General features: G+C 40.7%; 2 protein-coding genes, 1 long non-coding RNA gene and 1 pseudogene across 7 annotated transcripts in view; 3 read left to right on the top strand and 1 right to left on the bottom strand.

The window, feature by feature from the left end:
• Window positions 1-7,991, top strand: part of LOC135103620 (uncharacterized) — a 37,517-nt gene extending 29,526 nt beyond the window's left edge. Inside the window, exon 2 of the long non-coding RNA XR_010270137.1 lies at window positions 7,888-7,991. This is a non-coding gene — a long non-coding RNA (uncharacterized LOC135103620). The remainder of the gene's footprint in view (window positions 1-7,887) is intronic.
• Window positions 1-9,142, top strand: part of LOC135103616 (fatty-acid amide hydrolase 2-like) — a 33,614-nt gene extending 24,472 nt beyond the window's left edge. For all 5 annotated transcript variants that reach the window (XM_064010101.1, XM_064010102.1, XM_064010104.1 and 2 more), the window contains one exon: window positions 7,741-9,142. The gene's annotated coding sequence lies outside the window, so the exon portion shown is untranslated. The remainder of the gene's footprint in view (window positions 1-7,740) is intronic.
• On the top strand, window positions 8,051-9,142 carry LOC135103619 (transport and Golgi organization 2 homolog; annotated as a pseudogene).
• Window positions 9,143-21,281: 12,139 nt separating this feature from the next.
• The window catches only part of LOC135103615 (carbohydrate sulfotransferase 11-like), a 6,979-nt gene continuing 1,018 nt past the window's right edge, over window positions 21,282-27,242 (bottom strand). Inside the window, exons 2-5 of the mRNA XM_064010099.1 lie at window positions 26,797-26,903; window positions 23,518-23,670; window positions 22,858-23,109; window positions 21,282-21,994 (exon numbers count right to left, since the gene is read on the bottom strand). Of these exons, the coding sequence (XP_063866169.1) occupies window positions 21,781-21,994; window positions 22,858-23,109; window positions 23,518-23,670; window positions 26,797-26,903 (726 nt within the window). The 3' untranslated portion in view covers window positions 21,282-21,780. The remainder of the gene's footprint in view (window positions 21,995-22,857; window positions 23,110-23,517; window positions 23,671-26,796; window positions 26,904-27,242) is intronic.

The following is a 27,242-nucleotide window of genomic DNA, read 5'->3' as shown; positions in this document are numbered from 1 at the left end:
GGAGGTTTCAAGACATTTCCCTGTATTTTTGACTAACGTTTTCGACCGTGTTTAGGGACTGGTACCTCAGTGAGCCTTTTTTTTTTTTTTTTCTTTCAGTTTAGTTTTTGTTGTCTTTGGCCGATGCTCCTCCTACATGAAAATAAATAAATAGATAATTAAGGTAATAGGCTGGATGGAGGAGTCAGTAGGCACCTGCCGAAACGATAATTACTCCCTGTGAGGTGTAAAGCACTGGATCAGGGGGTGCTGTGGGCTTATCATTAAAACCAGCTGTGACCTCAAAGAACGTTTCCCTTTATGTCTACAACACAAGGGGGTAGTCACACCCTGCCCTCTAAAGACAACTCTCTTCCTCCACACAAAAAAACTTCAAGCACCTAATAACACACACACACACACACACACACACACACACACACACACACACACACACACACACACACACACACACACACACACACACACACACACACATACACACACACACACACACACACATACATACACACACACACACACACTCTTCACTGAAAAATTCAAAATTATCATGGTGACTCCTACACCAGCCTCGGAGTTCCCATCTGGGGAAGGGACAACAAATGTCCCCAGGTCGGAATGCTCTTCTGATAACGACCCTAAGTGTCTTGACACCCCTCTCAACTTTTCTTCATTAACCTCTGTAGCATTCGCAGTCAAAGATCTAATTTTCAATCTGTAGAACACCACCTCTCCTCTTTAAAACCTCATCTTCTTTTCCTCATTGAAACACAGGTGTCTGAGGCAACTGACAGTAGCCCCTTTTCTGTTCCCTCCTACTTTTTCGATCTTCATTTTCAATCCAAAGCTGGATGTTACGTTTATGTGCGCAACGATTTAACCTGCTCTCGTGCCCACGCTCTTGAATCTTATGATTTTCCACCATCTGGCTACAACTACAGAGTCACTCTGAAACTAAATTTATCCGTGCTGTATACCTCTCACCTAATTCCTCTGACTATAAGAAATTCTTTGACTACTTAACTTCCAATGTGGAGCACATTCTGACTCTTCATTTTTGCAAAGATCTCCATTGTTGGAGAATTCAATGTTCACCACCAGCTTTGGTTTTTCTCTCCCTTCACTGACCATCTTGGTGAACTAGCCTTCAACTTTGTTATCCTCCACGACCTAGAGCAATTGGTGTAACACCCTACTCGTATTCCTGACCGTCTTGGAGATAAGCCCATCATTCTTGACCTTTTCCTGACCTCTAATCCTTCTGCTTATGCTGTCACCCTCTCTTCTTCGTTGGGCTCCTCTGATCACAATCTCGTATCTGTTTGTTGTCCTATCACTCCAATCCCTCCTCAGGATCCCCCTAAGCGGAGGTACCTCTGGCGTTTTGCCTCTGCTAGTTGGGGGACCTGAGGAGGTATTTTGCTGATTTTCTTGGAATGACTACTGCTTCCGTGTCAGAGACCCGTTTTTGTGTGTCGAGCGCATAACAGAGGTGATAGTGTCTGGCATGTAGGCGTACATTCCTCACTCTTTTTCTCGATCTAAACCTTCCAAACCTTGGTTTAACACAGCCTGTTCTCGTGCTATACATGATAGAGAGATGGCCCACAAAAGGTACTTCCATCACCAGAATCTCATGCACTTTATATTTCTGCCTGGGACCATGCCAATTCTGTTCTCCAACTAACCAAAAACTCCTTAATTAATAGAAAGTGTCAAAATCTTTCAAGATCTAACTCCCTTCGTGACTTCTGGCATCTAGCCAAAAATATCTCCAATAACTTTACTTCTTCTTTCCCTCCTTTATTTCAACCAAATGGCACCACTGCTATTACATCTATCTCTAAAGCTGAACTCCTCGCTCTAACCTTTGCTAAAAAAAACTACCTTGGACGATTCAAGGCTTGTTTCTCCCTCTCCTCCACCCTCTGACTACTTCATGCTACCCATCAAAATTCTTCTCAATGATATTTTCCATGCCCTCGCTACCCTAAACCCTCGGAAGGCCTATGGACCTGATGGAGTCCCTCCTATTGTTCTCCGAAACTGTGCCTTCGTGCTTGCACCTTGCCTAGTGAAACTTTTAACTCCGTCAACATCTACCTTTCCTTCTTGCTGGAAGTTTGCCTTCATTCAGCATGTTCCTTAAAAGGGTGACCGTTCTAATCCTTCAAACTACCATCCTATTGCTTTAATTTCCTGCCTATCTAAAGTTTTTGAATCTATCCTCAACAGGAAGATTCTTAAACATCTATCACTTCACAATCTTCTATCTGATCGACAGTATGGGTTCGTCAAGGCCGCTTTACTGGTGATCTTCTGGCTTTCCTTGCTGAGTCTTGGTCATCCTCTTTTACAGATTTTGGTGAAACTTTTGATGTTGCCTTGGACATATCAAAAGCTTTTGATAGAGTCTGGCACAAAGCTTTGATTTCCAAACTACCTTCTTACAGCTTCTATCCTTCTCTCTGTAACTTCATCTCAAGTTTCCTTTCTGACCATTCTGTTGCTGCTGTGGTAGACGGTCACTGTTCTCCTAAATCTATTAATAGTGGTGTTCCTCAGGGTTCTGTCCCGTCACCCACTCTCTTATTATTTATTAATGACCTTCTAAACTAAACTTTTTGTCCTATCCACTCCTACGCTGATGCTACCAACTTGCACTTTTCCACGCCTTTTCACAGACGTGCAACGCTTCAGGAAGTAAACATTTCACGCAGGAAAGCCACAGAACGCCTGACTTCTGATCTTTCTAAAATTTCTGATTGGGGCAGAGCAAACTTGGTATTGTTCAATGCCTCAAAAACTCAATTCCTCCATCTCTCAACTCGACACAAACTTCCAGACAACTATCCCCTCTTCTTCAATGACACTCAACTCTCCTCCTCTTCTACATTGAACATCCTTGGTTTGTCCTTTACTTATAATCTGAACTGGAAACTTCACATCTCATCTCTACCTAAAACAGCTTCTATGAAGTTGGTCGTTCTGAGACGTCTCCTCCAGTTTTTCTCACCCTTCCCCCAGCTGCTAACTCTGTACAAGGGCCTTATCCGTCCATGTATGGAGTATGCTTCACATGTCTGGGGGGGGGTTCCACTCGTACCGCTCTTCTAGACAGGGTGGAATCAAAACCTTTTGGCTCATCTACTCCTCTCCTCTTACTGACTGTCTTCAGCCCCTCTCTCATCGCCACAATGTTGCATCTCAGGCTGTCTTCTAACGCTGTTTTCATGCTAACTGCTCTTCTAATTTTGCTAACTGCATGCCTCCCCTCCTCCAGCGGCCTCGCTGCACAAGACTTTCTTCTTTCTCTCACCCCTATTCTGTCCACCTGTATAATGCAAGAGTTAACCAGTATTCTCAATCATTCATGCCTTTCCCTGGTAAACTCTGGAACTGCCTGCCAGCTTCTGTATTTCCACCTTCCTATGACTTGAATTCCTTCAAGAGGGAGGTTTCAAGACACTTATGCTTCAATTTTTGACTACCGCTTTGGACCCTTTTCTGGGACTGGCATCTCAGTGTTTTTTTTTTTTTTTTGTTATTGGATTTTTGTTGCCCTTGTCCAGTTTCCCTCCTACATAGAAAAAAAAAGGCTGCACAACATCATGCATTTGCCTGCCCCAATGGAGAGTGGGAAATCAGCTGATTTTTAGCTAGTCCCACAGACAGTGTCCCTCCGAGATAATGGTAATGAATACTTCTAGATTTGTATCGCATAACTTACAGTAATGTGGAGTTTGTAGACATGGTGTTTGTCCGCCATGGTTACCCGCCCGGCTCGTCCGTTGAATCTGTCGCCAGGTCTCACTTGAATTTCACATCTCTGCTAAACAACGCTTCAAAATACATATGCATTTTGTACGGATTATTCTAAGTGGAAAACGTTCCATGCTAATATGCATTCTGAGGCCTTGTTGAGCATCAACGGTCCTTTCGTATCGTCATATCCCAAGTCATTGACATTTACGCAAAAAAATAATGCAAAAAAGTGAAACCTTTGTAGTATTCAAAGCCAGGACACGGATGTAAACACAGACTTGAGTTATTATGTCTTGAGTTATTATGTTAACTGTACAGCGTGGTGGGAACGGACGCGGGGACGTGGGGATGAAACGAGTGGGGTACCGGTGATTAGGTTAGAGGGTCCTCGCCTGGCCGGTAGGTCAGGTCACGATTGAGGTTCATGAGCTGACTGGGAGGTCATGTGGCCAAGAAGGTAGGGGCTCGTGAGCTCACTCAGAGTCCTCGCGGTCAGAACAGATTGGAGCATGGCTGGAGACAAAGGCGGCTGAGGCAATGGGTTGACCTCGACCCACTTGGTCGGCCGGGACTGGCGCCTGAGGCGTAGCTTCAGGTCACGGTTGGTTGCACCACGTGGAGGAACGGTATGTGAAGCCAGGGTGTGGCGTCTCATCACCTGCATGGGATTAGCAGGAAGTGGCTACCTTGAGAGGCAAGGTCACTACACCTTCAGTAGCCCTGTCGGGCGATTACCGCGACTAGGCTGGTGGAGCCAGCATGTCTGCGTAATTGAATGCGAATACTAAGCGTTGTTTTCTGTTAAAATGACTTCATAAATTTGAAAACATCTAAGTTATTAAAAACTAGGGAACACCGTGTGATATTATCATGAAGAATTTGTTGTTCAATGAGAAACGGTCATTGTTCGATGACAAACGGAAGTCATTGTACCTCTACCCACCCCTCACCGTTGCCTGTGTATTCCCAAAGATTACATGAAAACTTTTGTTCGTTCTTGGTATTATGTCTATGAAGGAACTATACTTATAAATGTTCTTCTGTGACACAGTGATCAAAGAATGGCACACAATTGTGTCAGAAACACAGCAAAAAGTGAGGAGGCTGTCATGGTATTGATTGATTAAAAAAAAAAAAAAAAAAAAGCGCTAGGTCATATGGCGCCGCTACGAAATCTTCAAAGCAACTAAAATGGTATGTTAAAAAATGTCCACAAAATTGTGGTAAGGTAAAAACCTAGTAAAAATCACAAGAAAAATGCGAAGATATAAAAAGAAAAGAGGTAAGTTAACGAGAAGTGAAGTGTTACATACTAAGAAGGCTGGTATTTGAATGCATTAGTATCAGATGAGGGGGGTACTAATTCCAATGAATACTTCGCAGTGTTCTTTTCGTAACCAAGGCAATAGCCCCACTGATCTAGATATCTGGCATTTTTCTTTATTTGTCTAATGTCTGCAATGAAGAGGTGTACATTTCTCACACTTTCTCTCGTCCTAAATCTTCCAAACCTTGGTGTAACTCAACCTGTTCTCGTGCTATATATGATAGAGAGATGGCTCACAAACTGTGCTTGAGCTTTCCATCACCTGAATCTCGTACACTTTACATTTTTTATTCAGAATCATATCAATTCTTTTCCTCCAACTAGCCAAAAACTCCTTCATTGATAGAATATGTCAAAGTCTTTCTAGATCTAACTCCACTTGAGACTTCTGCCACCTCACAAAAAATATCTCTAATAACTTTGCTTCTTCATTTTTTCCTTCCTGTATTTCAACCTGATGGCATCTCGTCCATCTCTAAAGCTGAACTCTTTTCTCAAACCCTTGCTTAAAACTCTACCTTGGATGATTCAAAGCTTGTTGTTCTCTCTTCTCCACCTTCCGACTATTTCTCGCTACCTATTAAGATACTTCGCATTGATGTTTTCCATGCCTTGGCTGGCCTTAACCTTCGGAAGGCGGACCTGATGGTGTCCCTCCTATTGTTCTCTAATATTGTAGTTCTGTGCTTGCACCTTGCCTAGTAAAACTCTTCCAACTCTGTCTGTCAACATCTACCTTTCCTTCTTGCTGGAAATGTGCCTACATTTAGCTTGTTTCTAAAGGGGTGACCGGTCTGACATTTCAAACTACCGTCCCGTTGCTTTAATTTTCTGCCTCTATTTTTTTTTTATTTATCTATCTATCCTCAACAGGAAGATTCTTAAATATCTGTCACTTCACAACCTTTTATACGAGTATCTGATCGTCGTGGCCGCTCTACTGGCGGTCTGACTTTGTTTGCTGAGTCTTGGTCATCCTCTTTTAAGGATTTTGGTGAAGCATTTGCTGTTGCTTTAGACATATCAAAGGCTTTTGATAGACTCTGGCATAAAACTTTGATTTCCAAACTACTCTTCTACAGCTTCTACTTTTGTCTCTGTAATTTCATCTCAAGTTTCCTCTCAGACCGTCTTATTGCTGCTGTGGTAGGCGGTCACTGTTCTTTAAAGTCTATTAACAGTGGTGTCTTGTCACCCACTCTCTTCTTTTTACTCATAAATGATCTTCAAAGTCAAACCTTTTTTCCTGTCCATTTCTACGCTGATGGTGTCACTCTGCATTTTTCCACGCCTTTTCCTAAACGTCCAAACCTTCAGAAATTAAACAGTTCACACAGGGAAGCCACAGAATACCTGAGTTCTGATCTCTCTAAAATTTTTGATTCTGGCAGAGCAAACTTAGTATTGTTCAATGCCGCAAAAACTCAATTCCTTCATCTTTTTAACCCGACACATCCTTCCAGGTAACTATCCCCTCTTCTACAGTGACACTCAACTGTTCCCCTTTTCTACATAAAACATCCTCTGTCTGTTCTTTTCTGATAATTATCTAAACTGAAAACTTCACATCTCATCTCTACCTAAAACAGTTTATAATTATGAAGTTAGGTGTTCTGAGTCGTCTCCGCCATTTTTTTTACCTCCCCCGCCCCCACAGCTATTAACTTTGCACAGGGTCCTCATCCGCCCATGTAAGGAGTATGCTTCACAGGTATGGGGGAGGGAGGGGTTTCGCACCTACCGTTTTTTAGACAGGGTGGAATTAAGAGCATTTTGTCTTATCAACCCCTCTCCTCTAACTGATTGTCTTCAGCCTCTTTCTCATCGCTGCAGTGTTGCATTTCTAGGTATTTCCTACTGTTATTTTCACGCTGACTGCTCTTCTGATCTTGCTAATTGTATGCCTCCCCTCCTCCCGTGGTCTCGCTGCACAAGACCTACTTTCTCTCACCTCCATTATGTCCACCTATCTAATGCAAGAGCTAACCAGAATTCTCAGTCCTTCATTATTTTTCTGGTAAATTCTGGGATTCCCTGCCTGCTTTTGTATTTCCTCCTTCCTATCACTTGAACTCTTTCAAGGAGGTTTCAAGACAATATTCAGTGATTCTTTTGACTTCGCTTTGGAGACTGGTACTCAAGTGGGCTTTTCTTCGATTTTTTGTTGTTGTTGCTCTTGGCCAGTGCCTCGCTTGGAAAAAAAGAAAAAAAAAAAGATCCTACTTTATGAAGGAGGTACACACAGGAATATTCCTCTTTGGCAGAGTGATCATAGAATAGGCACACAGTCGTGTTAGGACTCCAGTAAACACTGAGAAGGCTGTCATGGCGGACATCTTGCTCCATCAGCCAGCCTGCTTGCGCATGTCTACGGCATTCTTACACACCTTTGAAAAAAGTAGTTTTCTTAGTATGAAATATTGAAAAAAGTAAGGCTAAATGATTGATTACAACAACTGTATGTTCTTTAAGTACATAAAACAAATGCCTGTTACTTGACAAAAGATGCCAAGACTGGTTACTCACAGCTACCACCGTAAGTACACACAACTACACCCAAACTATAAGTACACCCAAACTATAAGGATGTGCAGTGTCCTGTATTATGCATTCTTAAGCTACACTTTATTATTTTCTTTTCTTTTCAGGAGCCAAGTGAATAAGCAGGGAGTGGAACTTCACGAACATCTGATCTTTGTTTCACTTCAGTAGCTGAAATTGCCATGGTTGTGAATAGTGTTGTATCAAAGAATCATTGACCAAACATTACTTTGAAGAAATTGAATATAGATTAGTAATGAAATTTGGGCTCCTCTGACACAGTTGCAAAGTGTTTAAAAATATATATTCATTAAGTGATTTTTAATATTTTTTCCACAGCTAAGTATTGCATTATTATTATTTTTTTTTTAATTTCATAATAAACACAGGTTTCAACAAACATTTGATAAGACTTGAGCCAACATTGTGTGTATTCTTTTTCTCTTTATTAACCCAAGACCTAAAGTAGGAGAATACAAAGCAATCATTGTAAATAATCGTGATGAATTTTATAACAGACCCACTAAGCCTGCACATTTTTGGGATGATACGATTGTGGGAGGAATGGATATTGAGGAACATTGTAAAGGAGGTACATGGTTGGCTGCTTCCAAAGGGGGCAAAATATCTTGTTTACTTAATGTGTTTCAGCCAGCCAACAGTTTTACAACTGGCAAAGTCTCAAGGGGTTTCTTGGTTGTTGATTACCTGAACTCGTGCAAGAAAGGACACCAATACATGGAAGAGGTTAAAAACTCGGGAAAGATATACAATGCATTCAACCTGATTACGTTAGATCCTGAAGGAAACTCGTATGATGTTAACTTTTACAACAGTGAGTCAAAAGTGATACATCAGATACAGCCTGGGTTCCATGGATTTGGAAATTCCCCCTCATGAAGCCTTTAAAAAAAGTGGAGAAAGGTAAAACGATGTTCCAAGATTTGGTTAATACTTATGGGGAAAAAGAACACGAAGAAAAGCTTATTACCGAGTTGTTTACAATGATGCAAAACAAAGACTTAAACCTCCCTGACTCACAGCTAAAAGAACAGGGCAAAGGGCACATTGAGTAGTTTGTTAAGAAACTTTCCAGTATTTGGGTTTCATGCCCGGATGCCAATTACGGCACCCGAACCACAACAGTCATACTTGTGGACCAAGAGGATCAGCTTGTGTATAGAGAGCGAACCATGCAGGATCCTGTAAATCCTAAAAACCCTGTGTGGGAACACAACAATTTTACATTTACTATAGCTCCTGCAGATTTGTGTTAAAACATCTGACAGAATGTTGTTAGAAGTTAGAGTAGAACATAATATATATTTACTAATGTATACGTATAGCGGCTCTGTAATTATGCATAGTATCTCACTTCAACATTTGTTATGACAGTTAAGCTTCGTAGTAACATACATATCGAGGGAGACATTTATATCAGTGCAGTGCATCAAGCGACGGTACTACGCTGTAGAACTAATAAGAAGACGTAATAAATTCAGTGATGTATATGCTTGTCATTCGATGCCATATGTAGTTTTTTGCTGTGTCGATTGCACTGCTCCATCTATACCCTATATTATCTATTCTATGTATGTATGTACTTTATCATGCACACAACCACGTAGACGACCTTCGCCACGTAGACACGCTCCTCTCGCTTGTTTACATCTCACCTGACTACTCTAGGTGTGTCTGTACCGCGGAGAAATACCTGGACTCACGCCTTTCCCCGAATTTTCACCTTTTCTTCCTTTTCTCTTCAACCACGTGAGAAATGTACTTGTACGTGATTGGTGGACACCTCTCGGCTTGGTGTAAATAAAGGAAGTCAGAGGCAGTCAGTATTTCACTGAAGAGGCGAGCACGGTCTATATTTTCTCCACATCAAATAAAAATTTGTATTAGTCAGATTTGAGTGTAATTAATGAAGGCTTAGGCTTGGACACGAGTAGATAGCAATAATAAATACATATACACAAATTTTACAAAGGCACCAAAAAAGCAGGATGTTCATAACCTCGAGCAACTCGGTGACTGAATTATTGATGACATGAAGCAAGTATGTGGCGGGTACCGAGTCGCGACATCCGTCGACAGATTTTCATAACATTCCTGTGATTTTCCTGGTTTATTTTGCTTGTGCGCTTGCATAAAGAATCTAAATGTTGTGTCTTTGTAGCAGTACACTATCATGTTTAAGGTGTCTATTGACAGTACAGTCGGTTAAAGGAAGTGTTGCCACAGACATCAGAAGGTTTCGCTCGTTGGATACCACTGGCTACAACAGAAGGATTCCCTGATGGTTTTAAAAGGTGTATTTTAAAGTGTGTGTGTGTGTGTGAGTGCATTACCTGAACTATATTATTATGATTATGATTATTATTATTATTATTATTATTATTATTATTATTATTATTATTATTATTATTATTATTATTATTATTATTATTATTGTTATTATTATTACTATTATTATTATTATTATTAGTAGTAGTAGTAGTAATGTTATATATTTCTTGTCTTTTTTATTCTTTTATATATATATATATATATATATATATATATATATATATATATATATATATATATATATATATATATATATATATATATATATATATATATATATATATATATATATATATATATATATATATATATATATATATATATATATATATATATATATATATATATATATATATATTTTTTTTTTTTTTTTTTTTTTTTTTTTTTTATGTAGGAAGGATACTGGCCAAGGGCAACAAAAATCTAATAAAAAAAAAAATGCCCACTGAAATGCCAGTCCCATAAAAGGGTCAAAGTAGTGGTCAAAAATTGGTGGATAAGTGTCTTGAAACCTCCCTCTTGAAGGAATTCAAGTCATAAGAAGGTGGAAATACAGAAGAAGGCAGGGAGTTCCAGAGTTTACCAGAGAAAGGGATGAATGATTGAGAATACTGGTTAACTCTTGCGTTAGAGAGGTGGACAGAATAGGGGTGAGAGAAAGAAGAAAGTCTTGTGCAGCGAGGCCGCGGAAGGAGGGGAGGCATGCAGTTAGCAAGATCAGAAGAGCAGTTGGCATGAAAATAGCGGTAGAAGACAGCTAGATATGCAACATTGCGGCGGTGAGAGAGGGGCTGAAGACAGTCAGTTAGAGGAGAGGAGTTGATGAGACGAAAAGCTTTTGATTCCACCCTGTCTAGAAGAGCAGTATGAGTGGAACCCCCCCAGACATGTGAAGCATACTCCATACATGGACGGATAAGGCTCTTGTACAGAGTTAGCAGCTGGGGGGGGTGAGAAAAACTGGCGGAGACGTCTCAGAACACCTAACTTCATAGAAGCTGTTTTAGCTAGAGATGAGATGTGAAGTTTCCAGTTCAGATTATAAGTAAAGGACAGACCGAGGATGTTCAGTGTAGAAGAGGGGGACAGTTGAGTGTCATTGAAGAAGAGGGGATAGTTGTCTGGAAGATTGTGTCGAGTTGATAGATGGAGGAATTGAGTTTTTGAGGCATTAAACAATACCAAGTTTGCTTTGCCCCAATCAGAAATTTTAGAAAGATCAGAAGTCAGGCGTTCTGTGGCTTCCCTGCGTGATATGTTTACCTCCTGAAGGGTTGGACGTCTATGAAAAGACGTGGAAAAGTGCAGGGTGGTATCATCAGCATAGGAGTGGATAGGACAAGAAGTTTGGTTTAGAAGATCATTAATGAATAATAAGAAGAGAGTGGGTGACAGGACAGAACCCTGAGGAACACCACTGTTAATAGATTTAGGAGAAGAACAGTGACCGTCTACCACAGCAGCAATAGAACGGTTAGAAAGGAAACTTGAGATGAAGTTACAGAGAGAAGGATAGAAACCGTAGGAGGGTAGTTTTGAAATCAAAGCTTTGTGCCAGACTTTATCAAAGGCTTTTGATATGTCCAAGGCAACAGCAAAAGTTTCACCAAAGTCTCTAAAAGAGGATGACCAAGATTCAGTAAGGAAAGCCAGAAGATCACCAGTAGAGCGGCCTTGACGGAACCCATACTGGCGATCAGATAGAAGGCTGTGAAGTGATAGATGTTTAAGAATCTTCCTGTTGAAGATAGATTCAAAAACTTTAGATAAGCAGGAAATTAAAGCAATATATATATATATATATATATATATATATATATATATATATATATATATATATATATATATATATATATATATATATATATATATATATATATATATATGTGTATATATATATAAGTTAGTGACATGTAATTTACTTAGAGTACCGTGTTACCATCTCAGTATCTCAAGGATAACTGAGATAGTCCTCTACTATATATAATGGTACTTTTAATTGACACACAATATACTGATAAGTATTATAATGAAATGATTATGTGCCATTGTACCATGAATATATCGTTTTATATAATACTGTAGTTCATAAAAGTGCAATGGAATAATTAAAACAGGCAAACTGATTACTGAGATGACGCCTCCAGGTTCTATGAGGGGAGAGGATTAAGAGACAAGGGAGTGAGAAAGGGAGAGGCGGAGATTTCTGTCGAAGAGATTGATTAAGGGTGCTTGTGGTGTTTTGTGGGTTTGAGGTGAAGATGAATAAGGTTTTGAGGGTACGATTTAATGAGTATTGTGATGTTACACACCTGGCTGATGAGGTAAAGGTATGTAACTTGTGCGTTTTGTGTAATATTGTGGAGAACATTTGTGAGGAAAGATTATATTTTGCGTAACATCAGTCATTTTGTGGTGTGCTGGCCTTTTTTTTTTACGTAATTGCAGGTGTGGTGAGATGTGTATTGTAGTGGAGTTTTGGGTACCAGTGGAACATCAAGTTTTGTGTTGAGTTAATGGGCCTTCTATTATAATTTTGTATCTGAGTGAATAATACAAGTTAAAGCCAAGTGTTCTTTGTAATATTCACCCTAAGGTCTGAGATTATTGCATGGTGTAGTGGTGATTTATGCTGGTGAGGTACGGTACGATCATTGTCCCATCCAGATTTTGCAAGAGTGGTGAAAATCTACATTATCTTGTGCAGAATTAACTTTAATCCGTTATTTACAGGGATATATCTGACTAATGGTCGTGATAGTACATGTTAGGTACAAGTTAATTTTAGAACTACGATAATGTCTAACCGCAACCTAACATTGACGTCAGTATCTATGGACTGGCTTTCTCTTCAAGAGTTGGGTAGGAATATTGAAGCCCGCGGCTGCCATCTTCAGCATCTCTCTAGGCGAGATATTCTTATTAAAAATCAAGCGTCATCGCATCCTGAAAGCCAAAATGACAAAAGAGAAGGTTAATTGTGGAAACCCGGATGCCACAGTGGCCCTGTGACCCGGGTAAGGGATTTCATCCACCAAAGGCTCAAAGATGAGACGGAGATGGGCGCCGAGGCCACGCGCAGCTATGGCGTATATCCTCTGAGGAGAATGTTGGAGCAAGAAAGAGTAAACAGGTAGATGTGGCGCCTCCACTCGTCTATGAAGGTGACCAGACACCCCGGAAACTGCTCTCTCGTGGAATGACAGGTATAGATGCAATTAGGCAGTCTTCCTGCTGGATTACAGGCTGCAGAAGGGAGAGGGATGAGGTTACCACCCAAATTAAAACATGGGATAAGGTTCATAGGGAAGAGTGAGGCAGGAAAAAGATATAGCGCAACCGTTGTCACACCAAAGGAAAGCAAACAAAGAAATGTGAAAGGTCGTAAAGAGTAAAAAGGCCTAAATGTGCACCAGAGTGATATATTCCAGGAAACAGAAAAGGTAGGAAGCGCCCTCATCCACTTACAGCGCTGGTGTGGACCAGTCCTTTGAAGACGTGGCTCTTCAGAGATCTGTTCCCAGGCATCATGATGAAACACGACAGAGTGACAGTGACAGCAGATGGGAAGCTGGCGAGTACTGGGGAGGAGATTAGTAAAATTCTGAATGTGTATTTTTTAACTGTCTTCACCCAGGAAAACATGCAGGATATGCCGAATAGTAAACAAATGTTTAGAGCAGATGAGAAGGAGAAGCTGACAGACATTACCATAACTAAGGAGATAGTGGAACAGGAGATAGATAGGCTAAAAAAGTTCAAGACATCAGGACAAGATGAAATATATCCCAGAGTACTTCAGGAATGCAAAGAGGTTATTAGTGAGCTGTTAGGTTCTGTCTCTAGGAAATCACTTGAGTCAGGTGAGGTATCAGTAATGTGGAGGCAGGCTAATGTAGTACCCATCTTTAAGAAAGAAGATAAAACTTTAGTGTCTAATTATAGACCTGTCAGCTTAACTTTTGGTGCAGGTAAAAATAATGAAGTCAATGATAGCAAAGAACATTAGGGAGCATTTAGACAAACATAACTTGATAAATCAGTCAGTTATTCTTGCCTGACTAACTTGTTATGTTTTTACAGTAAAGTGTACGAGGCAGTAGATAATGCTGATAGTTATGACATCTTATATCTGGACTTTAGTAAAGCGTTTGACAAGGTAACCCATCAAAGCCTCCTGAGAAAGGTTAGGGCACACGGGATAGATGGGAAGGTGTTAGGCTGGATAAGGTCATGGCTAAGCGACAGGCGACAGAGAGTTGTAATAAACGGCTCTAAATCCCAGTGGGGTCATGTAATTAGTGGAGTGCCACAGGGATCAGTATTAGGGCCATTGTTGTTTTTAATATATATCAATGACTTGGATAGTGGAATTAGTAGTGATGTTAGTAAATTTGCGGATGACACAAAGATAGGTAGATTAATTAAGCCAGAATCAGATGTCATTGTCTTGCAGGCAGGTTTAGAAAGGATGAACGAATGGACGGACAGATGACAAATGCAGTTTAATATCAACAAATGCAAAGTACTTATCGTAGGTAAAGGAAACCCACACAGTAGGTACACAATGAACAACGAAACTCTGGTAGGTTCATGGTACGAAAAAGACTTAGGAGTTATAGTTAGCTCTGAACTCCGTCCAGGAAAGCAATGAGTAGAGGCCAGAAACAGGGCAAATAGGGTATTAGGATTAATTTTTAGGAGTGGTAAAAGTAAAGGACCCGAAGTAATACTTAAGTTATATTTGGCGCTGGTCAGACTTCATCTAGACTGCGATGTGCAGTTCTGGTCCCCACATTACAAGAATGATATAGGTCTATTAGAATCAGTACAAAGGAGAATGACTAAAAGGATACAAGGGATGAGTATTATTCCTTACGAGGCGAGACTGAAGTTGTTGAATTTACATTCTTTAGAGAGACGCAGGTTAAGAGGGGACCTGATAGAAGTCTTTAAATGGTATAAGGGTTATAACAAGGGTGACGTAAGCAAAATTCTTAGGATCAGCAACCAGGATAGAACAAGAAATAACGGGTTCTAGCTTGAAAATATAGATTTAAGAAAGAGATAGGAAAAAATTGGTTCTCAGATGGTGGTAGATGAATGGAACGGACTCAGTAATCAAGTTCTTAGTGCTAAGACATTAAGGAGATTTAAGAGAAGATTAGATGGATTTATGGATGGGGATGATAGGTGGAAACAGGTAGGTATATTTCATACAGGGATTGCCAAGGGTAAGCCTGGTGGCTTCTTGAAGCTTCCCTTATTTCTTATGCTCTTATGTTCTTATGAGTGTCACCCCACATGTTCAGTGCCTCAGAACGGTCCTCTCTCTAATGACCTCCCTAACCTCTGACCCACGATTCACATCTAAAAACTCACATTACGTAGTCTGCATTCTTTCCTCTGTATTCTCTCAGTCTACACACCTGCCCGCATCCCATATCTCTTGACTTGTTACTTTTGTCACGATACAGCCGATACTCATAGTTAATGGGGAATTAAGGGTTAAATGTACATTAATTAACTGGCATGTTATTTGTGGTGATGGTAAAATGGTTGTAACTTACCTAAGGTAGTCTAGTATTAATATGTACGAAGCGGGTTCGGAGAATGTTGTCGAGCCTCCTCGCGAATATATGTCGAGGAGACGTGGTAGGAGGGAGTGAGAGGTGAGGCAGACAGGAGGACCCTCTCTACACTGTGAGTGCCAAGGAGGTGTGGCTCACAGTCCTGGTGACCCCTGAGAGGTGTTCCACGATAAGGAGAGATAGCCTGTGTGCATGACATTAGGAATCTTCCACACGGTCGAACGCTGTCGGACAAACACTGTTTCCATATCATAAGACGAAGCAGGATGACGTCATGAGCGTTGAAACGAGGTACGTTGATATGGCAACAAACAGTGGTACCTGCAGATGAAGTTGTATACCATCGTTTCTACTCCGTTCGCCAGGCAAAGACTGGCAGACAATGTTCGAAGCTGATGTCTGCTGGCAACAGAGTTATTTCAGTCAGTGTTAGTGTGGGCTCGGGAGACAGGTGGTTCTTGCAAGCGTCTAGTGTGGCACATCATTACCATGGTGCACAATAAGATAAAAGAACAAAACCATGTTAACAGGGCAGGTGAGATCTAATCATTTAACAGCCTCGGTTCATCCCAAGGAATATAAACACTGTGTGGGGTTGGGGGGATTGTTTGTATATTCTTTGCCGCCACCGGTCCTCTTCTGTGTGCCGCCGCTGCCTTGCTTCCTCTTCTTGTCACGCTTCATTCTTCTTCTGTTCCTCTCCTCGCTTCCTCTCAGTTTAGCACGACATGATGTTCATTACACCACTGACTCTCAATTTCGCTAAAATGATCAATACATTAATTTTGTCACTATTAATAACACCCTCACGCAGCATGATGTTCACTACAACATTGAGTTTCGTTCTTGTCAGAATCATTAAATCAATTTTTCAATGTGTTCCACGTGTCTGATGTCCTCACGTGGTGAGTCTGTCCTACTTTTATCTTTTCTACTCGTTCCCTACTCTCAAGGGAGCTTCCCCACTTCCTCACACTTCTCCAGCATCCTTAGGGAAAACACCTGTCTTGCCTTTCCTCATTGGCCAAAATAACGACCACTGTGATTGGTTCTTATACCTCAAATTGTAGCATCTGATTGGCTCTCTTCCCAGAATCTGATTGGTCAGCTTCTTCTGATCGTGATCCTCTTCACTTTTGGCTCAAAAGAACCATCAGAATACTAGAACAAGCTACACCAGTATATACCAAATAAAACACCACACAATCATATACACTCGTCATCATATGCAAGGTTGACAACACAGCATCACAAGTTTCAGCGTCTATCACTGCGTCGAGTCGTGGTGTTGCCTGGATCCTTGTCCCTTCCACAGTCCACGAGGGGAACTAGATAGGTGTCAGCCTTGCAAGGCAGCACCATGCGGTACAGACAAGGGACGCTAGGAGAATGTATTATTGACATAGTATTGAAGAAAAACAACAAATCATAGATCCATTGAATAAACACATTTAAATAGAGCATAACGGTCTGCCCGTCATCTTTTTATCCTTCTGCTTTCCTTCGTCATTTAACCCAACCAATAATCTTTCCCCGATTTTCTTATTTCCCTTCTACTGTCTGCCCCCCCCCCCTTAAACCTAAACCTAGAAGTTAGTCATCACAGAGAGAGAGAGAGAGAGAGAGAGAGAGAGAGAGAGAGAGAGAGTTGAAGCATCATTTCATCTCTGTCATATCAGTGTCTCGGTTCTCAAATGTGTACTGTGTAAATCGGACTTCGAAATCATATCGCGTGTACTAACATCAGCAAAAGAAATGGGAAGTGGAGTAAGAGAACAGCAGAAGAGGAGGAAAAGGAAGAAGAGGAGGAGAAAGAGGTGGGGAGGAAGAAGAAAGGCAGATGGACAGGGAGGAAAGGAAGAAACGTGAGATGGGGCCCCGCAAAGACAAGGAACAGATAGAGAGAGAGAGAGAACATAGGAGAGGAAGAGGAAGAATAAGTGAACACCAGAGAAGAAGGAAGAGAAGGAGGAGGAGGAGGAAAGGAGGAGGAGGAGGAGGAGGAGGAGGAGGAGAGGCACTGGAAAGAGAAGTCAGTGGATAAAGAAAATGCAAGGGAGAGGAGGAAGAAACGGAGAGAGGAACAGACAAGAAGTAAAATGAGAAGACGGCGCCATGAGGAACAGAGAAAGGTGAACGAACAGAAGAGAGAAATGGAGGAGGAGAAGCAGAGGGAAGAAAGCAGGAAGAGGAGGAAAGAAGAGGAAGAGCAGGAGAAAGAAAGGATAAAGAAAGAAGAGAAAAAAAGGATTAGGTGAGAAAAAAGAGGGAGAAAGGAAAGATTAGGCGAGAGAGAGAGAGAGAGAGAGAGAGAGAGAGAGAGAGAGAGAGAGAGAGAGAGAGAGAGAGAGAGAGAGAGAGAGGCTTAGGAGGGAAGAGGAAGAGAGGAAGCTAGACAACATCAGGCGAGAAGAGAAAGAGGAGAGGATGAGAAGGAAGCGACAAGCAGAGAAGAGAGAGAGAAGAGGAAAGGAAGGGAAGGAGATTGGAAGAGTACCAGGAGGGGGGAGATAGGATATATCCTGAGAGCAGCGAACAGGAGAAGGAAGAGAAAAAATCAGACGAAAGGAGGATAAGGTGAATGTTGAAGTCAGTGAGACAAAGGAGGAAGAGAGAGAGGATCAAGAGACGCGGCGAGGAGAGAGTGAGACGCCAGCAGGAATTGGAGGAAAGATTTAGGCAACACCTGGAGGAGGAAAGGAGGAAACAGCAGGAGATAGATAGAATAAGATAGGAGGAAGAGATGGAAAGGATAAGAGAGCAGGAGGAAGAGAGGAGGGAATATGAAGAAAGAGAGAAGGAAGAGACAGGGCAGGGAGAAAACGCAAGGCGGGACAGAAAACAGGCCGAGGAACGCAATAAGCGGTCTTGTCAATGGAAGAAAATGGCGTTTGGTTTTATAGATCGTTAAAAAAATTCTGGAAAAAAATGGAATAAAAAAGATTGAATGGGTGGATTAAATAAGAAAAGAGAGAGAAAAAAAAAGGATGAGTAGTGATACGTGATGTAATGGTGGTGTTAGGTGATGACTTGGAATATTATGTCGATGTTATGACACCTTAACACAATAACAGAAAAGTCAATAAAAAAAAGTGGAAATACATATAGAATATAGAAAATAAATATTACGAGTAACCTTAAGATACACTAAAAAGAAAAAGTCAACAAAAATAAAATCAGAAAAGACGAAAAAAGATATAGATGTAGATACAGAAAACAGATATTATACGTAAATTTAAGATACACTAAAAGAAAAAAAAATCAATTAAAATGTAATAAATTAAGAAAAGACGAAAAAAAAGATATAAATGTATATATAGAAAATACATAATAAGCATAAACTTACACTAAAAGAAACAAAAAATCAATAAAATAAAATAAATAAAAAAAAAAAATAGATATAGAAAACAGATATCAAGAGGAACCATAAGATACACCAAAAGAAAAAAAAAAAAATAAAATTAAAATGAAATGATAAAAGACGAAATGATAAAAGACGATGTGTGTGTGTGTGTGTGTGTGTGTGTGTGTATGATCTTCCTCCACTCCATCAGGTCAGCTCTCAGTAACCTCCCATGCACCGAGGACAAGTGAAGAACAGTCAATCTGTCACGACAAGGCAAATCCTCCAGGCCCGGGACATGCTTGATCCATCCACGTTGCACGGACTCAAGTAGTTTTATATCATTTATACATCCCGCGTTCCAGACCTCAGAACAAAACTCCGTCACTTGTGTTGTGAGTGTTGTGCAGAGAAGTGACATCACGTCAGGAGTGCGACAGGCAGCAGACCTCGGGAGATGTGAAGCCTTCCCGTCTGTTTTAGTAGCTAAGGAGCGAATATGATCGTGGGAGCGTAATTTTGTAAAGTATTATCTGATTATTTTCATTTGTTTATTATTTGTTGTATTTGATATTGATTTTATTATTTTTGTTAATTACTAGTTTTATTCCTTATTCATTTCACATTATTCGTTACTCATGTTATTAATTTCTTTGTTTTTTGTTTTTTTTATGGTTCCAGTGACTGATTTCTACATTATTAACAAGAGAAACACTGTTGAGAGTCTGGCTAATCGTCTCTGTGGCCTCGGAAAACAGTCGTGGAGAGAGCGAAGCGTTTCAGAACACGGGGTTTTGTGCTTCGATACAGGTAAGCGTATATACCTGGATCAATTTACGCACGGTTGTTTGAAAAATTGGACTTGTAAATGCTTGAGAAAATAAATAAATAAATAAATAAATAAATAAATAAAATGCATGTAAATGAATAAATAAGAATAGATAGATAAACTATGAATAAACTATGTCACATTAGCATTTACAGACGTGATACCGTGAGCCTGACAGTGACCACCTCTCGCCACATTTTCTCCTCAAGCCGCGCTGTTCATATCTCGGTCAAGTGTGTGTACCCAGTGTGACTACCTCTTCAGTGTGTGGGTAAGCTGTTTTTGCTGTGAAGTGTGCATCAACCCTTTCACTGCGGTATGTGAGAATTAACAACACTTAAATCAATGTATGTTATCTTTTTAAGCATCTACAAGAAAGAACGGAATAAAAAAATTAAAAAATAACTTTTCTTATTTTTCTTTTTCTTTCTTTCTTTCTTTCTTTCTTTCTTTCTTTCTTTTTTTTGGTCAGTACAATGTTTGGAGGTGGGTGTGGGACAAGGGTAGATGTGACATGGGTAGATGTCTCAGTGTTTAGCAGTAAAAAGGAGGTGCCAGATAGTGAAAGAGTTGAGTGTTGGTCGTGGGTGAAGGTAACTCTGTTCATATGGAAAGTTGTTTAAAATTTATTTATTTTAAGCTGTGGTTTATTGACGTCTGCATTTCGCTGGCCTCTGTTTCAGGTCATGTGCTCTACTAAAAGTTTGAGGTGGCGTGTCGTGTCATTTTTCGCAAATAAAACCTTAACAAAGTGTCGGACAAGGTTGTTATTTTGGCAGTGGATGTTTGAGACCCCGATTTAATTTGTAAAAATGTGCTTTGGTGTCATATGTGGATAATGAGGGCAATTATATGAGTAAATTTAGGGTAAACTTAGCTAAACTTTACAGACACTGGTAGCGAGACTAGGTGTGTTCATGATAGACAGCCCGCCTACTCATCATTTCGTGACGCCGATGTGACGTTTAACTATGACTTGAGAGTAATCACCCATCCAACCAGCAGTTCTGTCTTTTTGCCTCACACACACACACACACACACACACACACACACACCGAATGGAAATGACCCCTCAAACCTTTAGTTGAGGCTTGGTCTTAATGGTATCGTGAAGCTAGTCTGCATTATAATCACGCTGTAGTGACTGTGAAGGGAATGTATACCCTGGGGTTTTCGCTCCTCTACACACGTCATACACCAGGTGCAGAGGCTTCTCTTCATCACTTGATGCAGGTTGGAGTCTATAAAACTGCGTCATTACATCACGCATGGGTGGGACTCCGGCGTCCACCAGGCATTATCATTGGCTACGTTCACATCATCATTGGTCACAGGATAAGGCAATTGATAAACACTGGAGTTAGACACAGATAATAACTATCTTACTGTTGTGCCAAATCTTGCATTCATATCGCCTACAATAAAATAGTTGTAAGATGGATCAACTGAACTAAACCTCTCCTGTATTGCAGCAAAAAAGCTCATGATAATAATTCTTAGAGTCACAGGGATGAATGTAACAAACACCAAACACAGTTCTTGGGATATTTATGAACTCTGCCCATACCTGGTCTCCAACACTGGTGTCAACACTGTATATAAGTCCTGATAGATACTTCTTAACGACTAATATAGTACCTTTGTCAGCTGAACCTACCACCTTATTCTTGTAACACACATATCCAGGAAAAGCTATAAGCAAAGATGTTTTCACTTCACACAAACACATTATGTCATAGTCTGACAACAACTATTGGTCATTATCCTTCTTTAGTTTTGTACATATACTATTTACATTCCAAGATAATTTTTTTTTATCTTATATTACCTACCGAACCCTGCTTTGGGCAGTTCAGAAACACACACACACACACACACACACACACACACACACAATTAAAAGTAGTCACAATAAGGCCAGGAAACACTGCGGCTACAGTTCCTGGTATTCAGTAACTTTGTAGCACGAGCACCAAGAAACTCGACTAACTTAGCAACTCTAGATTTTGCGCCGTCGCGAACAAGGCGGAATTACTCATGGGACCCGTGTAACAGACCTGCCCGCCGCGTTAACTCCTCGGGAACCTGGTAGCCGAACAGATCCAGGTCGGGGCGGTAAATTTGTAGCACCTTGGCCAGGAGTTCGGAGGGCACTTGGCGGTAGATGAGCAAAGTGGAATTTGATAGCTGGGTGTGGTCCGTCTGTTGCATCCCGTGCTGTGGCCCCTTGGTGGTCTTCCTTTTCCTGAAACAAAACAGCGTACCGTGAGAAATGCCTTGTAATCAGTAAAGCAGTCTGTCTGTATTCCTGGAAATATATGTTAAGGTAATGTGTTTAAAATTGTTCGTATATGTAAAGGAGATGATGCACTTGGTGGGCGGCGCCATATGACCGCGATGATGCAGCACCATAAATCAGATCCGTGGTGTGAAGTCTCAGAATTCAGGTCTCTCTCTCTCTCTCTCTCTCTCTCTCTCTCTCTCTCTCTCTCTCTCTCTCTCGTAATGTGACAGTGGTGATAATAATTGCAACTGCTACAGTAGTAATTACGTGGTCGTAATAACGAACCACGAGGAATACGACAGTTAGTATTAACTATCACCACCATCAGCCTATAGGAGTAAATTTACGTGCACTGCAGGACAAGGTCTTTCCCCAGTAGTAATGGTAGATTCATTAAGCCATGTACCCATGGAGGCATAAAGGGTTATACCACCATGCATGTAAACCACACCGCACCACTGCTTAGGGCAGTTTACGTCTCACATCTATTTTTTGAACACTATCTTCATTCCAAGTAGTCTCCATGAGCCCGAGACTCTAGGTCAGTTACTACCATCCTAGTTCATTGAACTTGTAGCTCGGTAAGATCCCAGGATACGAATCAGATACATAGATGCTCGTCAATCGGTTGCCTTTTCGAGATGTATTCCACTAAATAGTGTGTGGGAAGCCTATATTTGGGTCTCAAAGGAAAGGAATTACAGCAATGAAATAAGGCAAAATTGCTGGTTGTTGGTTTCTGTAAGACCTGCGCGCACGTGTGTGTGTGTGTGTGTGTGTGTGTGTGTGTGTGTGTGTGTGTGTGTGTGTGTGTGTTCACTCACTCGTTCATGTGCACTTGAAGATCAAGTATGGGATTTGACAACGCGTGGCTCAGGTACTGCATGTCCTCACTGAAAGTCTCGAGACGCACAAAATATTCATAATGCATAGCGCAGGGTGAGCACATGGTATGCATAGGCAGCCAGTGGGCGTCGCCGCGATACATAGCGTACTGCAGGAACTCCGCGAAGGTGATGTACTGCTCCACATCTGGGTTCTTATTTAACATCTTGAGAGCAGGCTTCCAGAACATACTGTGGGAGAGACATGCAACTCTGTACAGGACGTCAGTTAGTTTGATTTCATAAGGTTCTTGATTACTCATGATGTGTGCATGCTAAGTATCTCTACTCGAATTCAAATTTTTATACTCTCTCTTTTGGAAAACATTGTGAAATAAAGATTTCGTAGCATAAATTTCAGGTTTTCATTATTCTGAAGCGATCTTAATACTTTAAGCACATCAGGAACGAAATTAGCTGGCTTGTACCCTATTGGCATTAATTAAGAAAACTTAGTTCCTAGTTTATTACTAGATCAAGGACAGTCTGCAGAAGAGATAGGTTAATAGGTGAATATATCAATATATAATGAATAAATGAATGATTTGTGATTTATATATTTGACTTCATACTAGTGGAGGGCGAGCTGGTTTTCCTCACCTGTAAAAACTAGGGGATAGGTGTTTGTGTAGAGGTCCTCCGTTGGCAAACTTGCTTCTAAAGGCGGAGTTGAGTCGTTCGAGGGGATGCCTGACGCTCATGAGGGTGGTGGTTGACTGAACGTGCCGCGTCGCCTCCTTCCCCAGCACATTTCTGCCGCCACACAACTCAACTCACAAGGACGCTTCAGTAACCCTCGCCTCACGCCGTGCATTCATACCTACATAACATTGTGTTTATGGCAACTCCCTAATTATTTTTTTTTTCCATAACACAAAATGCGATGTTTCTTCTGCTTTATAATAATTCAAATAGCGTACATGGATAATTTAATTGTCTTCTTTCATTACCTGTTATATATTCATGCATTTATAAGTGTAGTATCCACTTTTTTTTTAATTATCATGCTCTTCTCATGCTTGTGGCGGGACGCTTCGCCCGCCCCTTCATTCCATTCTCCGGTGCCCCTGGAACCTGACGCCAACCCTCTGGCCGCCTGCCTATCACCACGTGGGAGTGAGGTCAACCCTCACCCCTTTGTGTCCAGGACGACAGCCACAGCCTAACCTGAGCCGGCACGCGCCTCACCGCAACGTCACGCATCCCAAACGCAACGGCACGCAGCACTCCACACCATGCCACGCACCTCAACGCAACGCAACTCAACTCTTCGAGCCCACGGACGCCGTTATAATGTATCGTTCTTCCTACCTTGTCATTAGGGGGAGAGTATTGTAGTGACCTCTTGTAAATATCCGTTTTCTTAATTACCATTTCATTACCACCATGGAGGTACAATGGGAGGAGTCGGCATGTCGTCAAGAATGTGAAGCCAACGCTCTATAGGTCCGCTGTCGCCTCTATCCCCCTTAGACCCAAAACATCACCAGCTGAGCATTGAAAGTAAAGGGAAACGCCGGTATACCACTCCTCATTTCTTATTTTCTGTTGTTGCTTCCAGGTCAGCCAATATATGTGACCACAGAGGACTGCAACAGTGGTGTTGTGCCGTGCCATCAGGATTTATACGGCAAATTATACATACAAATCAGAACATAATGTTTTTCTATTTGGGTGGGAAGCTGTCTGGGGCGGACGTATAGGAGGACGAGATCATGTCCGCGTATACATATACATGTACATATAAATGTACATATAGATGATGCAGAAGAAATAAACTGTGTATCAGGTGAAAAATGGCCTGAAGGGGGGTGGTGTACGATCCGCTAATCCTATTTTAAATTGCCTATGTTCAACTCTTATCTCCTCCCTTATTTACTGACCAATTTCTTTAATTTAAAAAGCATTTTAATCAAGAAGGATAGGAGAACAATGCCTGCTATCGTTTTTTCTTGTACGATAATAATTCTTTTTTTTTGTTCGATGAAAAAGTAAAAATATTTGTCAAAAATCAAAATCAACTCCAAACAAAAAAATCGACAGCAGACTTTGTTCGCCTCTCATAGTTTTATAAGCTGCAATAGCCCATGTATGTATAGCAGGAATAACAACGGAGGAGATAATTTTTGTATGTCAAAATCCGCCATTTTGAGATATTGCGTAATAAAGTTTAAAGGGTGACTATAATTCATCTATTACAGCTAAAGACTTGAAATTCACATGATATATACATCAGAATATGTTGGAAAAGTAGACATAGTTTCATTTAGTTACTCCGATTGGTTTTGTACACTGGCCGAGAGCGATTCGTGATTTCACGGTTGATTAGCCAGATGGGGGTAGGGGTGGAAAACATTTTTTGTTATATTTCGCCCATATTTCTAAATAAAAACCAGTGTTATACTGATTAAAATAAATAAAATATTAATGTTAAAGATATCTGATGCAGATACTTTGGTTATTTGCTGGATTTACGAAAAAAATAATTATATAATTTTATTTTCGTATATAAATCTGAGAAAAATAGTTCTAAAATTTCGTGCTCTCTAACGTTGTGCGCAGTGAGAGAACCGTAGATTTTAATGGAAAGCTAAAGAAAAACGGGTATGTCAGAAAATTATGAAAAAAAAAAAAAAAACATTATGCTTGTCTCGCGGCGGGCGAAACCGTGGAATTTCATGACGGAGGACCTCATTACATAAGGGGAACAAATTTTTTCATCAAAACGTTACATATATCGAAAGAAGCGAAAAAAAAAAAAAAAAAAGATAATAAAATAAATAAATAAATAAAAAATTCAGGTCCGGATCGTACAACCCTCCCCTGAAGGTTGATTTTTCTTAGTATATTCTATTCCTTAACCTACCTCTCTCTCTCTCTCTCTCTCTCTCTCTCTCTCTCTCTCTCTCTCTCTCTCTCTCTCTCTCTCTCTCTCTCTGTGTGTGTGTGTGTGTGTGTGTGTGTGTGTATGTGTCATGTGATATTAGGTTGAAGAACACTTATTTAGAATTATGAGTGATATCATGTCACTGTACACTTAAAAGGCATCTAGTGACTGAATTTTTCTTTTACTGTGTGTGTGTGTGTGTGTGTGTGTGTGTGTGTGTGTGTGTGTGTGTGCGTGCGTGCGTGAGCGCGCTTCCCTGTTATCCCACCAGCCAATCACAGTATTCAGCAGGTGGAGTCTCCTATAACCATAGCGTTTTCTCTAAAATACTCTCATTGTGATTCCCGCACAAAGTTTCTCTCAGTGTATGGTTTCATCTAACTTGACCTGAGAGAGAGAGAGAGAGAGAGAGAGAGAGAGAGAGAGAGAGAGAGAGAGAGAGAGAGAGAGAGAGAGAGAGAGAGCACACACACAGAGTCGAGATGGTTAGCACAGATCACTGGAGTCAAAGTTTATAATCCGCCAGAATTTGTTACTTCCAGTGTACGTCTGTCAGGCAATTTTGTTCCCCATATGTTCATATCGGAAATTTTACCTTAACTCTGAAGAACGCTTGCGATTGTAATTTGTTTTTAAATTGTGGTGTCACTCTCGTTCCCTGTTGTTTTCTTCATTTTAAACACACGACTCAATGCTGGAACCGTACTCCCAAACGTTTCGCTGTCTTATCTCGACTACTTGTAGCGGTCTGCAGTACAAGCTACTGGGGTTTTCGATTTTTTTTTTTTTTCAGAGTTCTATGGTTTAACAAGGATTCTGCACTACTGAGGGAAATAAATGTAGATCATGAAGACTTGTCTAATGAAAACTGACCTTTGAAAATAATCGCAACGTAAGCACAAAACGCTTTGGAATACAGGTTCTGGTGTTATTCAGGGTAATGGACACAAACGTTGCATTGGTGCAAGCTCTTGTGTGTTCTTTGTACTTACTGGGCACGCACTAGCGCTAGCATTTTGCTGGTATGTACATTTTTGGTTCTATTGCCCTCCATGCCACGCATGAGTAACATGAACGTGATCCACGTCGAAGACCCCACCTGTGGACAAAGAAACACAGTTGCACCTGTTGGAATAATCACATTTTAACGCAAACAAACAAAAAAACAAACAAACAATTCGGTAAAGCTTTAGAATAAAGCTCCTTAACAACATAGTCGACTTTGTTTTTATCGGAATGATTGTTTTATTTTTTTGTTTCCTTTAAGTAAGGAAGGCAATGTATTGCAATACACTTGCTTACAGTTAATGCACTCATTTAACGGAGATATGGACATAGATTATACCGATATTTTTCTTCCGTTTCTAAGAAGGAAAGATCAAGAAAGAAGGAAACAGGAAAAAAATTCATAAAAGTATCTTCGCAAAAGACCAAACGA

The sequence above is a fragment of the Scylla paramamosain genome, chromosome 9 (genome assembly GCF_035594125.1).
Source record: "Scylla paramamosain isolate STU-SP2022 chromosome 9, ASM3559412v1, whole genome shotgun sequence".
Lineage (NCBI taxonomy): Eukaryota > Metazoa > Arthropoda > Malacostraca > Decapoda > Portunidae > Scylla > Scylla paramamosain.
This window is presented reverse-complemented; position numbering and strand designations above follow the sequence as displayed.